At 32.7% G+C, this 16,189-nt stretch overlaps 4 protein-coding genes across 6 annotated transcripts in view; 3 read left to right on the plus strand and 1 right to left on the minus strand.

Annotated features, from left to right (window-relative positions):
* Nucleotides 1-54: 54 nt before the first annotated feature.
* Nucleotides 55-1,586, minus strand: LOC108905048 (eukaryotic translation initiation factor 2 subunit 1). Its single transcript, XM_018707819.1, has 5 exons — nt 1,484-1,586; nt 888-1,363; nt 582-814; nt 415-530; nt 55-345 (listed from the first exon to the last, which is right to left on the minus strand). Exons 2-5 carry the CDS (start codon nt 1,355-1,357, stop codon nt 181-183), a joined length of 984 nt encoding a protein of 327 aa, XP_018563335.1. The 5' UTR covers nt 1,358-1,363; nt 1,484-1,586; the 3' UTR covers nt 55-180.
* An 808-nt stretch (nt 1,587-2,394) lies between these two features.
* Nucleotides 2,395-10,078, plus strand: LOC108905037 (protein DEK). Its single transcript, XM_018707804.1, has 8 exons — nt 2,395-2,490; nt 2,757-3,188; nt 3,299-3,689; nt 3,960-4,025; nt 4,144-4,319; nt 4,526-4,762; nt 9,544-9,696; nt 9,903-10,078. The coding sequence occupies exons 1-8, from the start codon at nt 2,437-2,439 to the stop codon at nt 9,915-9,917; spliced, it is 1,524 nt and encodes a 507-aa protein (XP_018563320.1). The 5' UTR covers nt 2,395-2,436; the 3' UTR covers nt 9,918-10,078.
* Nucleotides 10,079-13,378: 3,300 nt separating this feature from the next.
* LOC108905055 (40S ribosomal protein S20) lies at nt 13,379-14,069 on the plus strand. Its single transcript, XM_018707827.1, has 2 exons — nt 13,379-13,495; nt 13,642-14,069. The coding sequence occupies exons 1-2, from the start codon at nt 13,493-13,495 to the stop codon at nt 14,002-14,004; spliced, it is 366 nt and encodes a 121-aa protein (XP_018563343.1). The 5' UTR covers nt 13,379-13,492; the 3' UTR covers nt 14,005-14,069.
* Nucleotides 14,070-15,799: 1,730 nt separating this feature from the next.
* Nucleotides 15,800-16,189, plus strand: part of LOC108905065 (protein 4.1 homolog) — a 30,140-nt gene continuing 29,750 nt past the window's right edge. For all 3 annotated transcript variants that reach the window (XM_018707836.1, XM_018707838.1, XM_018707837.2), the window contains exon 1: nt 15,800-16,058. The gene's annotated coding sequence lies outside the window, so the exon portion shown is untranslated. The remainder of the gene's footprint in view (nt 16,059-16,189) is intronic.

A 16,189-nucleotide genomic window follows, 5' to 3' on the forward strand; every position in this document is an offset into this window, starting at 1 on the left:
TGTGCTGAGAAAATGAAATTGAAAAATGTAAGGAATAAAATAAACACAGTTATCTGGATTGTTAGACTTAACCACATATATTCATTAAATATAAAAATCATTATGGTAAATATTTCAATTACACAAAATTTGCAGTATTAAAACTTAATATTCTGCTTCGCAAAACACTCCCAATGAAACTTAATCTTCGTTTTCTGATTCGCCTTTGTCTTCTCCTTCACTGTAAACCTGCCCCTCGTCTTGTTCTTCCTCATCATCGTCACCAGCAACTTCGGCATTTTCAAGTTCCGCTCTTTCCATTTGTTTGACTAATTCGGCCTCATCCGTAGCCGTTACAACTTTAGGCTATAAAAAACGGTTATTAATTTTCGGTTAAATTTCTATAGCAATAATTTTATTTAAGCGTGTACTCACCGCCATTTGAACATTAAAAACACCACCTAAGCCGTTGATAGTAATCTTAATTTTCTCAATGGCATCGTTTAGAATCTTTAACCCATCTTGCTTTTCTGGTGTAGATGTTGTCATAACTAAAATGAAAACATGAGAAAATGTAAACATTTACAAATTTAGTTAATTACCGTAAAGAGGGGGAGCGATCAAGTTTATTTTAATTGGTAATTCCTCTGTAGACAAGGAGAGGCCAGCCTTCAGGGCAGTTTTTACTGCATCAATTCCCTCATAACCGTAACAAGCACACTCAATATCTGCTCTGATTTTTACAGCCTGAGACGTGAGTTTTCGCTTAATATTGCCCAGTAGTACCTCTTTCGTTTTTTCATCCAAGTCACATTCGGCTAATATACTTGGATCTCTACAAATTAAATAAAATTTGTCCTAATACACACAAATACGAATTTTATATGAATAAGATGTAATATACTTACAAAACAGCTTGCTTAAAGAAATCATAAGCACTAGCCTTATTTTTCTTGTACTTCTCCTCAAAATACCAGGCAGTCTTCTGGTACAATTCTTCTAATTGTTCATCCGATTCGTATCTTAATAACTCAGCTACATGTCTCAGAATTGAATTTACGGCTTTAGCTTTTGCGAACCTTTCTGTACATTTTTCTACATCTTCCGCACTTACTCGTCTCTTAGACAGATCTATATAACCTTTCTCCTTGTCGACTCTAATAACTACGACAGGTTCAGTTTTTCCCACTCGAATAAGTTTGTTAATAGACCTAATACGTCTCCTCGACAATTCGGATAGCAAGATCATACCTTCAATATTATTATATTCTAACAAGTGGACATATGCCCCCATTTCGGCAATGGCTCTTACATTTACCATTACTACGTCTTCCACTTCTGGGTACTTTTCTTTATAGAACCGACAAGAGAGCGGCATTTTGATCTGAAATATGGTTTGTAGAGGTTAAAAATTTGGTATTCTATATGAAGACCGAGTTAAGATGTACATAATGGATACATATTTAACTCGAGGATTATGTTTTTCACAAATATTGTCTTTTACCTTATATTAACTGTCGATTAATATATTTATAAAATAAAATTCACGTGTACAAAACTGTACTTATCGTATTGACAAGAATTGGAATTGGAAAGTTAAAGGTTGGTACAAGTTAATAGTTATTGGTTAGTTACTTTCATACTAGTTAATTAGTTTTATGAGATTGGTAGGAAAATTAGAGACAACTTCATTTAACTATACGTATACTTGTGATTAGCAAGTTAGTTCAATTCAGTTTAGTTACTTAGTTAGGGATGTTCTGTAATCATAGAAAATGTCTGTAATTCAGATCACAAGTGTATAAAACACAAGTGCTCTTATAACGTCCACTACTATAAAAAAGATATCGATTACTGTTGCATTTAATTAATTAGAATGTGTTGTAATAGTTGATATATTTTTTGTTGTCCCTGGTTGATATAGTTAATTACAAGAAGTCAGATAAAAAAGGCAATACAACGACTTTAAATGAGGCGACATTTTGTGTATTCGATTAGTCGCACTTATTTCAAAAAGCAAAAAAAAGCTTGATAAACATATTTCATTAATTCTTAACTTTCAACAGTTAGAAATAAAAGTATATGATGAAATAAATTTATTACAGGGGCCTATTGGCAAATGTACAGTTCACGTTATACATATATACATATATTTCTTTACTTTTTACAAACCAAGCCACATGTATTTTAGATTGAAAATAATAATAGTCATTATTTTATATTTCATTTACTCATTAATTTGTATATATATACACTGCATTTCTGTTTACTATATAAGCATAATTAATTTCCAATTACTTTTAAAAATTGTTTTACCTAGCCGATTTATTGAAGCCGTTAGTTGACCAAAACAGTATTAAACAAAATTTTACCTTAGAAAATTAGGAATAACGGTCTGACCACCACTACAATGCGTGTGACTTCTTATTGGATATTTCTAGACGCGGTACATGGTATATGACAGTTGCCATGTCTAGTGAAGGTGATTCTTCAAAAAGTGTGTTGTCAGAGGTAATTTGGGATATATTTTTATTAATTTATTTGAAAAATAGATAACAAACGCAAATCGTATGTTTCAAATTATAAGAAATATTTTGTAACTTAATTATTGGTGTAAAAAAAACAACATGTTTGGTTCTCAAATTCAATATGGCGGATGTTGATACTTGAAAAAGCGGGAAACAAGTTTTGCGCAAAAAATACAATATTTTAGTTAAATATGCTGTGTTAAGTCGAATTATAATGAGGAATTTAATGACTTTTTGATATTTTTTTAGTCCAACGAAAAAAGTGGGACTGACAACAACACAGATTCATCCCAAGATTCGCATGATGTTACTGATGCCAAAACTGAGAATGCTACTGTTGAAAACGATGTAGAAAGTAAAACAGAGCCGGAAAAACCTAAAGAGGAGACAGACGGCGATGATAAATCTGCAGAAAAAAAAGTAGAGGCGGAAGAGAAGAATGAAGATGACAAAAAGACTCAAAGCGATACCGAGGATATAGAAAATAAGGATAATAAGAAAGATAAAAAGGAAAAGGAAGAGAAAGATGAAGAAAAGAGCGAGAATAGCGAGAAAGATGAGGAGGACGATGAAAAGGACAGTAAAAAGGAAGTGCCGTTGCTGGATCAACCACTGGAATTGTCTGGGAAGAGGGAACGGAAGAACGTCCAACGTTTGGAAATTGCTTCGGAAGTGAAAGAGGTAAAAGTTTCCTAAAATATAATCGTTTTATTTGATTTTTTTGAATAATGCCAAGAACAAAAGTTAAATCTGTCATTAAGCATGAGAAATTAATTAAAATTCCTTTCCAGACAAAGGTAGAATTTGTCAGTGGATCAGGATCGTCCCTTGGGGACATACCCCGGGTAGATGCCTCCATATCCCGTTTTAAGAACGACGACCTTAAATTGCTCCACCGACTCTTATACAAGGTGGTCGGAAAAAACACTTTAATAAAAAAGAATATCAGGAAGTTCAACGGCTTCGATTTCAGTAAGGATTCCGAGGAGTACACTAAAAAGGTGTCATTTGCTCACAAGTTCGAAATCAAACAACTAAAAAGCATATGCGAAATGTTAGATCTGCCCAAGTCCGGAACTAAGGACGATATCGTTGATAGGATAATAGATTTCCTCTTAGAGCCCAAGGATAGCGGTCGGGGCAGACCCAAGAGAACCGCTGCGGTCAAGGCCAATAACAGAGGTGAGTTCGGGGAAATTGCTCGTCGGTTCTATTCCTCTTATTTGTTTGTTACTGAATTTTTCCTCTTTATATTTTTTTAATCAAATATACAAGGTGTTCCTTAAATATGTTTCGATAATTGAGGGGGTCGTCATTACGGACAAGAATTTGAAAACGTTAGTTTCACCACGCTTCCCATTTTCTTTTCTCGTATTTTTTTTAAATTTATTTTAGGTTGCGATTTTAAGTTAAATACTCGAACCGAATTTAAAATATTTCAATTTTCTGCAGGATATTCCTCGCACGACGACTATTCTAGTGACGAAAAGCAATCGTCCCGGGCAAGGCGGGATAAAGGTATTTATTATTTTTTTTTAATTATATTGAAATTCACAAAAGTATGTACTTTCAATGCTTTTGTAATGTAACGCGAATGTGAACAGAACATGAACGGTGTCGGGTCCTTTGCTTGTAGGAAAAAGAACCAACTTGAAGGACGACAGTTCCAGTGACGAGGAATTCCAGCCTAACCAGTCGGATGGCAGCGAGGACCAGCCGAAAGTGAACAAGCGCAAGAGAAAGAGCCAGAAGAAAGATTCCTCAGAAGAAGAGGCTAGCGAGGCCAGCGTCGCGACCAGCGACGAATCAGATGTAAGTAAAAATCAATCAGACTAAAAAAAATTCCTAAAATCTTAATAAATGATGTAAACAATGTTCTTCGATATCAAAATTCTACGCATGCGAATTTTGTTCTACTAATTTGTATTAATTGCATTAACGCAGGGGCCACCTTTGAATCGATTAATTGAAGGATCAAAAATGGCGAAATACATTTTTTTATTGTTACCGTTTCGTAGGATGAACCTAAGTCCAAGCGTAAAAAGAACCCGGTGAAGGCCAACAATAAGACCAAGGCAAAGAGCACTCCCGGGAAAAGAGGCCGTCCGCCTGCAACCCCAAAAAAGACACCCGCCCGGGGGAAGAAATCTAAGGAGAGCTCGGAAGAGGACGAAGAGAGCGACCACAAAGAAGACGGAAGCTCGTCGGAGGACGAGCCTTTGGCCAAAAAGGCCAAGAACACCCAACCGCCAACGGTAAGGATGTAGAAAGTTTATATTTACATTTATACTCGGTTTTGAAATGGTTCGGAGTAAGGTAGGCCAGTACCAATATTTGTTTTGGCACAGCGAGTAACTATTCAGAATTTTTTAATTAAAACCAGCTCATTATACAGGGTGTCCTGAATGTACATGCCAAACTTTATCAGGTGAGAAAATAACTCAAAATAAAGAACATAGTTCACACAGAGGGTATAACTTTGAATGTTTCGTTTCATAATATCACATAAATTTAGCAATGAAGACACATAAACACGTTACTGCAAAACTAATACTTCACACAGGAAGTCACGAAATTACCTACTACATTACAAACGCCTGGTAATCCTGTAAACTGAAAGTTAAAATAAATGCAATGCAACGACATACTGAGATATTCCGCCTTTCTCGTTTTTTTTTGCTGGAGTTGATCGTTTGGTTTTGTTTGCTGAGTGTCGTGTTGTCACGTCGTATTGAGTGGATTGATATTATGTAGTTCACCGAAACTAGGTCAATGTCAGGTAATTGGCACTGCGATTCACAAACTAAACACAGTGCTTTAAAGGGTTGTACCAGGTCGAGATAAGAAAAATTACATGATTTTAATTTTTTTTTGGTCAGTTTAATAAATATTTGTTGAAAAGCTTTTATTGATATTAAAAAGGACATATTTTGATGTATTTTTGAAAATTTTTACATTAAAAAATAAAAATTGAACGAAAAATGACTTCTCCGCTCTTTCTGCTGTAAACGTGAAAACCTCAGAACCGTCTATCTGAAATCAGAATCCCTGGAGGTCATGTTAATGTACAACACTGTGAAGGGCCTGAACTAAGAATTGTTAAAATTTTAATTTTTAAAAAAGTTGCAAATTGAATAAAAAAAAATGTATGAACAAAATAACAAGTCCTTCAGGGTGTTCAGGCCTTTATTGTAACGAATAAACACACCAAATATGATATTAATTGGATTCATCCACACTGTTAACGAAAAATCCCTAAATCTTGGCGTGACCAACATGTGCTTTAAAGAAATCTTGATCTTATTATTTTAATAAATTTTAAAGGACCTCACACAATATGCGGGAAAAAAAAATCTCTGTCGAATTGGCTGAAATTTTGCAGTTATAGTTTTTGTCATTCTGATCGAAAGTCTCAATGGACCTAAAGACCGGCTATGCATAATTTCTGAGATATTGGGCCTCAAGCCTTAGGAGGGATGACTCACTAAATCAACAACTAAATCTGTAAATCCTTACGTAATTGAAAAAAAAAAGGCAGAAATGCCTGAAAGAGGTCCAACAATTACAAGATGTCTTATTTTGTTAATAAAAAACCTTCTTTTCGTTTTTTAATATTATCTCGCTTATTGTTAGAGATCGACCCAACAAACCCAATATGACTATGCTGGGAATGTTCTATCCAAATATGTAAAAATATACAGGATGTTCCATTTAAATTAACAATGTTAGCATCCGCTGCCCTTTTTTTTGTTTGGACTTAATTTGTTTTTCTACTATCATTTTGCGAAAACTTCATAAAAAATCGTACAACTTTTGTATTTCACATTTTTTTATAGCTCGTAAAACAAAAAAGTTAAATAGGGGTCAAAATATAGTGAATCACCCTGTACATATAGAATCAGATGTATTTATCGATAAAACGTTGATGTTATTTCTAAATTCATGAAAGTGTCCTTTATTTTATACAAACAAAATATAAAAAATAGGAGAAACACACGCGCACACACAAACGATCTTGAAACGATCTCTAAGTGAATTGCAAGAATCTCCAAGGGCCAAGCGAGACCCATATTCGGATTCAGCGACCCCAAAAACCCTAGTATACCTCGTCAAGTCTGGTAATGAATTGTCGGTCTGCAGATAATTATTCAGACTTACTAAGTCGTCCCTCCTAAATGGCTCACTTTAAGACCCAATATATTGGAAACTAGGCATAACCCGTCTTTGGGACCATTGAGACTTTTGATCGGAATGCTAAAAACTATAACTCTGCAAAATTTCAGTCAATTCGACTGTGATTTTTTTCCATATATTTTGTACGGGGTTCTTTTCCGAAATTTAATTGTCAACATGAAGGAAATAAAATTATTGTTTCAAACAAAATTACTGGTCACGTGGCTTGTACTCATTTGTGAAGGCAGAATAGCACCATAAATATTATGCTTTGTTGATTTTTTTTTTTTATTTTGGGTGATAACTAACATTGTACATTATGACAGATCCTTGGGACAGGACATTTCTTTTTTGGTTTACTTTATTAAAATATATGTATCTCAGGTAAAGGTAGGTTCAGAGTAAACAAAGATAGATCTACCATTTTTGTGTTTTGTAGCCTTAGAATTATAAGGTTATTTAAAATAATTATAACTTCTTTGTGCGCAAAGGTTCCTTTTTTACCACGTTATTTTCAAGTACAATATCTTTTTATGGTAGCCGTTGAACCGTAGCTTTTTTCCAAGAAGTCGTAGGTTTTTTTTTCAATAAGTAATATTCTAAAAATTTTCAATCAAGAAATATATCGTCTTATTTCTCTATTGTTGTAGATATAATTTCCAATAATTTTATAACTGTTTAATTGTCTAAAGTATTGTAATTAATAAAACACCACCATTGGATATTTTGAAAATTTATTTGCTACCTGCAACAAGTTTTTTTAAATTTTTTTCTTCGAAAAGTGAACCTTTTAATTATTTATTTTTTTTTTGTTTTCATTAACGTTACCAAGCACTCCACAAAATGTAAAATAACTTTAAAACTACCCATTTTTCAAAAAAAATTGTATGGGATTTTTTGTTAGAAATACAGTTTTAAAGACAAACTAATCACTATAAGCCTGAAAAAAATCGATGGCATGAGATTTTATATTTTTATTTCGGTAGCAAAGCATATGGCCCGGAAAAAAGATTGTGCCATTTATTCTCTCGGACCTTTCATGATTCTGTTTAACATCATATTTTCACAAAAAACGAGTAGTTCTAGAATAATATTAGGTTTAATTAATTACTTCGTAGCATTAACGAAAATTAAAAAGTTGTAAATTACGTGTTTTTCAAATAAAATGAAAATTATATTTTTTTCGGAAACGCCATAAGGAGTTAAAAGTAGTAAGTAATAGAATTTTCAAAATATTAAGTAGCCGTCGGATTTCTGGGCTTTTTAGAGAAATTAATTCCCGGTATAGCTACCACGGATACAATGTACTTACAGTCAAAGCTCCTTATTCGCGGGACAAACGTTCCGAAAATGTACTGCGAATACGGAGTGGCATTTTGTATGGAAATATAGGGGATACGTTCTAATGTTGCAAAATAATAAAAAAACAATAAAAGTAATGTATTAGATAAATTTTAACAATATTAAAAATAAGACTTTCCATAGATGGATCAATTTTTATCGAAAAATAACAAAGCTCATTTGCTATCCGAAACCTTCACTCAGGGTTTTTAAGTTTAGTGTCACATTTATCAAAGGCCCTAGTGGCACGCGTAAGCGAGCTGCGTCAGCGGCGACTTTTGTCAAAGCCGAAGCTTCACGACATTAAGATTTGCTTGTTTACAAATGTTTTGATACCTACTTGCTTATTTTGACAAATAAAAATAAATGCATATTATTCTAAAAATACAATATGTATTGTTAGTTTTCGAACCGCCGAATACACAATTTTTCACTTATGAATACGGGAAGTGATCACAATCTTTTGATCCGCGAATAAGGAGCTTTGACTATATACGAATTCAGTGGATTTTTACCATTAATTAGAAAAATCGTTGGCCTTTGTTTCATCATTCATCATCAAATGCCTTGAGAGATATGTTAGTTATTTTTTTTTTAACACCCTGTATTGAAAACTATCGTTAAGCAGATCCATGTTTATACGTTTGGTTTAAAATCACTCAAAATCATCCCTTAAAGTTTGTCTATGTACTTAATTAACACTCTGTATATGTTAGATAGAACAATAAAAAAGCATTTTGCAAACACCAGTAGTAAAGTTACACTACATATACAGCCCGCACGTTATTTGTTGAGACAAAATTCCAAGAAGACCCCTGCGTAACTTTCTTAGAATTAACCGCATTCGATACCTGAGGTAAAAAGACATTGGCAGCATGGTTGTTCACCGTGCAGTGCTTACTGTGTTCCGCGGTTACGAAGGCATTTATCTTCGTAAGTGTATTGTTCTGTGCATTTTCAGTGTAGTTCTTATTAAAATAAATCAATGGAGGTGAAAAATAAAAGAAGAGAATTTAATTCCCACTCAAAGAGTATCGTGTTTAACGTGTATAATTATTTTGATAATTTTCAGTGTAGTTCTTATTAAAATAAATCAATGGAGGTGAAAAATAAAAGAAGAGAATTTAATTCCCACTCAAAGAGTATCGTGTTTAACGTGTATAATTATTTTGATAATTTTTCTTAATAAAAATTTCAAAGCATGCCCCTGCCGCGGTAAATTGTTACAGTGGCTCAGAAAACGGAACTTTATTGGCTTGTTCTTTTCTTGGAATTTTATCTCAACAAATATTGTACGGACTGTATGTGGATTATTTAAAATTGATGGGGAACGGAATTTTGTAGAAAATTTTCAGTAATTTTGGGAAATGTTCTCGTACAACGAACAACAATGTTCTCAGGTGTGCATCGCTTTATTCATGGGTCTCTGTTTTATTACTGCGTACCACTTCGAAATGAGTTTAAAAAAATATGAAAAAAGTTTTTCTTCCGATTCGTCAAATTTGTTTTGTAATGGCTTCAGGACGATGAAATCAAGACCTTTATAAAAAGTATACTAGAAGGCGCAAATCTGGAGGAGATCACAATGAAGACTGTCTGTCAGCGAGTGTACGGCCATTATCCAGATTTCGATCTCACTCACAAGAAAGATTTTATTAAATCAACCGTAAAATCCGTAAGTATTTAAAAGACAGGTTAAAATTTCATCATCGTCATTTCTGTAATAGTTAACTAATCGGATACCGCTTAATGTTTATGTTTTTTTTTTTTTTCTCATATAAAAATATGTGGAGTTTAAAACGCATTAGGGTGCTTTATACATCGTAGTTCATAGTTTGGTTATGTTTCGTCTTTGAATAATTTGAATTTTGTCTTTTTCAGCTAATATCAACGTGAACTAATTTGATCTATAGAATATAAGAAAACTATATTGAACAATCTACAAAAGTTTGTTCCAGTACAAAATTCACATTTTGTTTCTCATATTTTTTACTTATTGCATTTCAAACATTAACTGTTGGAGAAAAAAAATGTTTATCAAGTAAGTTTAATATGAATTTTTTATACACGGGAAAAAATATGAGAATTTATAGTTATTTAAATAACAATTTTTTTGCAAAAAAAAAGTTTTCGACGTTCACAATGTAGTATTTATATGAATGAAAATATGAAAAAAAAGGAAATCTTAAAATCTAGCACACCCCAAGGTGGACGCGGTAATAGCGGTTCCACTCCTAACCCGAACCGATATTGCGGTGTCTACTACTCAATGTTAATACGAGTTTTATTTAAAAATAAAAAGCGTACCTACTTCGTATCGTTTGATATCTTTGTTGTTATTTTTATAAATGCATGTATATGTGTGTATATTGTGTTAGATTTTGACGATTTGTGTAGTTTAGTTTGGGGAGGTGATTGTTTGAAACACCGCCGCTCGGCTTACGTCGTCACGTGTGAGTTCGAGTTTAGAATCTTTTAAACTTTTATACTTTTTATTTTTATTGTTTTGCTAGTGTTGCCGTTACTCCATTCCATTTACAGATTTTTACCTGCATGGAGTTCTATTTTTTGTCGATTTTGCATTTCAAACCGCTCGGAGAACATAATTTTTTCTGCTTTAAAGGAACGGTTTTTTGCCTTTCATAATTTTTATGACTGCTTAAGTTTCCCCGTTAATGGTAAAGTTTGAAATGTAACAATTGTCGAAATTAAAAATTGAATTCTCGTTCGAAATCTATGAAGCCTTTCAAACAGTCACCTTAACCATTCAAAAAGTCTTAATTTTATATGTACATTTTTATAGTCTTCGTCAAAAATGGAACAAGAAAGAATATATCTATTTTCATATATATCAGAATTACTTAAACAATTTCGAAGTACATCTTTTACTTTATTTTGTTTATAAGATATAAGAGTATTCATATTTAATATTTGTCTTTTTATCGGTTCACATTTTAGAAAAGCTTTGTTGTCATCAGAATGTCTATGCTGCTGTAGTCTTAGATCTAACAATAGTTTAAATTGTATTCATTTTAAAATACAATTTTTATTAAGATTTCTGTGTATTATTTTCTTCCTTTTTAATTTTTTACATAAAAACGTGTTTCCAAGAATGGTGTATGTTTTTAGAACAAAGAAATGTTGAATAATGATATGCTGCCCCTGTCCCATACAAATCTGTGCTTATTATTAGAATGACTTCCATTATCAACAATGTAATGAACATTATAATATATACAGTGTCTATTTAACTTTCCCACCCCACTTATCTTGGTTAGTTTTGCAAACACCAAACGTTTTTTTGAAATTAAAGTTGTACTGTTTTTTATGAAGTTTCTGTTCGTAACAACAAAAAAACAGTTCAAATTTAAATGTCGATGTGACAGATACAACTTATTTTTTTTTAATGGAACACTAAATTATTACATTTTTAGATGTAAAATTTTATTCTGAACAAAATGTGACACACTTATTTTTGACAGTTTTATTGTAAAATATCTCAGAAACGAAGACAGAAAAACTAAACAATAGTTCGAACAAATAACAAAATTAATTATAGAAAGAGTAGGAAATATTAACAGAACGAGAAAAATATAAATTATTTGAATAAATATTCTGAGTCGCATTCCTCTGGATACGTAACGTTAATACCTAATTTTGTTATTTGTTCGAATTATTGTTTATGTATTTCTGTTTTCGTTTCCCGATATTTTATAATAAAACTATATACTTTTGTTCAAAATAAAATTTTACATCTGAAAATGTAATAATTTACAGTGTTCCATTAAAAAAGTAATATTTTGTAACAGTCACATCAACATTTAAATTTGAATTGTTTTTTTGTTACTATAAACAGAAATTTCATAAAAAATACTTTTATTTCAACAAAATTCTTATATTTGCAAAACTTACCGAGATAAGTGGGGTGGGGGAAAGTTAAGTAGGTCACCCTGTACATCTATGGCATATTTTTGATCCCGTATTGTGCTGAATTACTTTATTATGGTTTTGATAGGTATTAAAACTCTACCTAATCTATGGGTATTAAACTTTTTCCGTAGGGCCTTTCGATTTGGCAAAAATTGTAGCTAATGAATAGCTAAAACAACTTAGAGCTACTCTGAACTGATATTAGTTGCTAATAGTTACTATTTTTGCCAAAACGAAAGCCCCCCATGTATAGTGCCAAGTAAAACGCCCCGCCCTCTAGCGGAAATATTTTGTTTTTAATGAAAGTAAATATTTAATACACCTGAATTTTATTCAAAATTGTGATATTCTCTTTATTAGTGTTTTCTGCTAGCGATGAATGTCGGCAAAATGTAAAAAATCTTAGTTTTAGCATCAATTTCTTGTATTATTTACAAATAATACTAATTTCAATTTCATATTTATCATAAAATAATTTCTAATCATCAAGAACAGATAAGGCAAAGTAATGGCTGACGCTTGCCTACAATTTTGACGTTTGTAGCAGACCGTCATGATCCAGGAGGCATTACGATCGCGCCTTCAGATCTCACTAAAATTCTAAAATACACATGTGTCAGTCACCTTAGAAAAGTATTCCCGAATGCTTCCAAAGTACATTTTTTGTCAACTGAAAAATAGCTATTGAATTACAAAACAACATATCCTTTCTTTTAAAATTATTTCTGTTTTGTTCTTTTAAATACAAAGTTTCAATTAATTTCAATTCAAATTATCTGACTTCAATAATCTGAATCAAACTAATTTCTTACATTCTTATTACTTATAATGGTTATTATCTTGGAGCTTATACTATTGGAGGCAGCCCCTCAGTGGCCGAGAGTGTAGCGGAGATTTAGAGAGAGAGAAGTATAGGAGGGTATTTGCTATCTCTCTCTAGCAGCACGCGATTGCATGTTGCTAGAGAGAGATAGCCAATACACTCCTAACCTCTCTCTCTCTCTCTAAGCCTCTGCTACACTCTCGGCTACTGAGACGCTGCCTCCAGTTCCAGTAGTATATTACTCTAAGATTATTACTTACTACTAACTGATCGCACATGTATAGCGCTTTTGATTTATTTGCACTTTTCAACTCAGTTTGCACTGAGTTTATCTACCAGGCACACCGTTCAGAATAATGAAGGATGGAAACATTCGTTTCACATTACGTACTGAGTATAAATAAGTCGAAAAGTCTGTAATCGATACCTTTGATTTTATAAGTTACTCACGCAATAAGATACAAAACCGAAATTGTCGCTCAGGAACAATGATCGGTGTATGTTAAGCGTTCAGCGTGAAACGCAACCAGTCGCCTCGGAGATTTTGAGGCGACAGATCAGATGTAGTCGTAAAAAATAGTTTAATTAATATTTCTATTTCTTCTTCTTCTTGCCCTTCTTCTCTGAACTTCGTTGTGCTGTGCGTGCATCTGGTTCAGCGCTGGTCAATTTTTAAAGAAAAAATTGATTATCTCGACCAGAAAATAAGTTTTAAAAAATGGTACGTATTAAATAATGCCAGTTACAACATATGAATAATATTCGGAGTTGATCTCAACTTAGTTTAAAGTCACTAACCAGTAAGTGAGGTTATACAACCTCGTGGTCTTAACTAGTGAACTAAACGCATGTTTTTTTTTTGCGTAGGCATCTGTAAAGGAAGGTAATCCCGAAAAACCCGGACAGGATACTGCGCCAATTCATCACATCAGAATTACGTTGACTTCTCGTAACGTCCGCTCTTTGGAGAAAGTGTGCACCGACCTAATCGATGCTGCCAAAAAGCAGAAGCTGAAGGTTAAGGGGCCAGTACGTATGCCCACAAAGATCCTACGTATCACGACAAGGAAAACGCCTTGCGGTGAGGGTTCCAAGACTTGGGACAGGTTCCAGATGAGGATCCACAAGAGAGTCATCGATCTACACTCTCCTTCAGAAATCGTTAAACAGATCACTTCCATCAACATCGAGCCTGGCGTAGAAGTTGAAGTCACCATTGCAGATGCCTAGGCGTTTGTTTTAAAACGTGAATGATGTTTTGTATTCAAGTAACAAATAAATTTTGTTAAGGATAATTACGGTTTTTTATTACCTTCTTTTTTTATTCCGAGATTTATGAAAAAGGCACGTTTAGAATTCAGCAGTTACCAATTGTTCGTAGTTTGAGTTTGTGTTTAATAACATTAAAATTATTTTCTGTAAACAAAAAATTAGCTAGTGCAAACATAAATGCAAACACTGTCTTTGAGATACAGGGTGTTCACAAAATAATGAAAAGTGTATGGTTTATTCCAAATTGCAAAAACCACTCGAGGAAGCCACACATATTTTTAGTTTGGTAATAGAAACCTGGATGTTATTTAACATTTTGTTATTCATGTGTAATAAAACTATGATACATATACAGAGTGGCTCAGGACACAACTGTAAAGATATTTGGGAGGCATGATTGAAATAAAAATTTTTATACTCATACATATTCTGGAATATATTCCATTACAATGTGCGCCTTAAAACTATTTGACTAGTTTCAGCAATCTTTCAGAAAATTACTTTTGTCCTTATTATAGTGGCCTTCTAGATGTACTTGTTGATCTAATTAGGATGATCCAGTTGGCAATCCATAGCATGCTGTGGTTTTTAAGCAATTTTTGAGGAAATGGTTAGGGATATTTTTTCATCAGTATCACTTAAAATTTTTGTATATAAAATTGTATCAATTTATAATGGACAATTTTTTATGAGCTAAAATTTGTTAATGTTTTTATTTCAATTTAAAAGGTTCGCAAATACGTAATATACAGTTTAGCTGAAGAGCCTAGAATTGTAAAAATATACAATAGATTCAACCTAAAATCAAAATATTTACCAATTGTAATCAACGGAGTCAGTAATTGCCTATTTTTTCATTTTTAGGTCTTTAAAGTTCTACATTATAAATGAATGAAATTTGAGAGAATTTTAATTACAATTGATTAGGACTACCTAGATCTTTTTTTAAATAAAAAAATGATCAGCGATTTAATCAAATTTTTTTTCTAAAATACTTTGCTAAAATTCATCGAATACTTAAACCTAGATGGCCAGTATGTCGTAGGTATATAAAAAGGAATTTCATTCGAATTGTGTGTCCCTGTCCCAAAAAACTTTTACTGGTTCTTAGTGGGCAACACTGATAGATATGGGCAACCAGAAATTAATACCGCTTGTCAATCAAGTTGAATGAAATTGCTTGAGCACTTTCTTTTTTGTGTAATTAAAATGAAAACAGATTTTATTTTCAAATTTCCACATCCTGTATCTCGAAACCTATACTCATACTGAAACTTTGATTTTGTGTTTTTGTTTTTATTAGAAGTTAAATCTAAAAATAAAAGCAAGCGATATGGCATTCCCTTGCCTGCCATAAAATCGTTCATATTAGCAACAAACAATTTATTTTTAGCACTATGTAAACAACAAACAGCATAGCCTATCTACTATTTACAAATTAGAAATGTATATTTTTATATTTTAAAATTTAGTCAAAAGATATTTGAGAACCAAATTAGCACAAAGCATATTTTAAAATGTTAATTCCAAAGAGTTTTAATCAAAACCTAGGGTCGCTCTTACATTTACAGTTTATCAAGGAATTTTAAATATCTTCCTCGGGGCGTGACAACATCACTATGTATATACGTGACGTAACGTTTTAAATGCTGATTCTCCCGTTTGTAACTCTACGCGTCTTTGCTACCGACCGAAAAGTAGTCCGGCAATTAATCCCTAATATAAACTACACCTTTCGTTATCATACGATATATTTCCGGATTTCTAAATTTCAGCGGCAAACCATCCGTTTCTGACTAATATACTGATATCATCACCTCTTTTAAGAAATGTAGAACAAGTGATTATTTACAGGTTAGAGGAGTAGTATAGTGTAGTTTAGTCGATTCAATAAGTGTTGTTCGTTTGTTGTTTATGGTGTGTGGCCCATCCCAGTTCGCTGTGAATGTGTGTGCCGATTCCATAAGATTCTTTTATTAAACAATTAATGGATAATATCTGTTGCTGATAAGGTGAGCAATAAATTCAAGTAGCAGCCAGTTTTTTCCGAGATAAGGATATTTTTGCGGCTAGAATTTTATTTTTATAACAGGTGAAAACAAAAACATAGCGGTGCTTCAGGTAAAAACCTGGTTTACAAAGA

The sequence above is a fragment of the Anoplophora glabripennis genome, unplaced genomic scaffold, assembly GCF_000390285.2.
Source record: "Anoplophora glabripennis isolate ALB-LARVAE unplaced genomic scaffold, Agla_2.0 scaffold129, whole genome shotgun sequence".
Lineage (NCBI taxonomy): Eukaryota > Metazoa > Arthropoda > Insecta > Coleoptera > Cerambycidae > Anoplophora > Anoplophora glabripennis.

Coding starts and splice junctions, on each gene's coding strand:
- LOC108905037 (XM_018707804.1), top strand. CDS start 2,437: ATGACAGTTGCCATGTCTAGTGAAGGTGATTCTTCAAAAAGTGTGTTG. Junction 2,491..2,756: donor CAAAAAGTGTGTTGTCAGAG/GTAATTTGGGAT, acceptor ATATTTTTTTAG/TCCAACGAAAAAAGTGGGAC. Junction 4,026..4,143: donor CCGGGCAAGGCGGGATAAAG/GTATTTATTATT, acceptor CTTTGCTTGTAG/GAAAAAGAACCAACTTGAAG.
- LOC108905048 (XM_018707819.1), bottom strand. CDS start 1,357: ATGCCGCTCTCTTGTCGGTTCTATAAAGAAAAGTACCCAGAAGTGGAA. Junction 531..581: donor GATCGCTCCCCCTCTTTACG/GTAATTAACTAA, acceptor TTTTCATTTTAG/TTATGACAACATCTACACCA. Junction 346..414: donor TTTTTAATGTTCAAATGGCG/GTGAGTACACGC, acceptor CGTTTTTTATAG/CCTAAAGTTGTAACGGCTAC.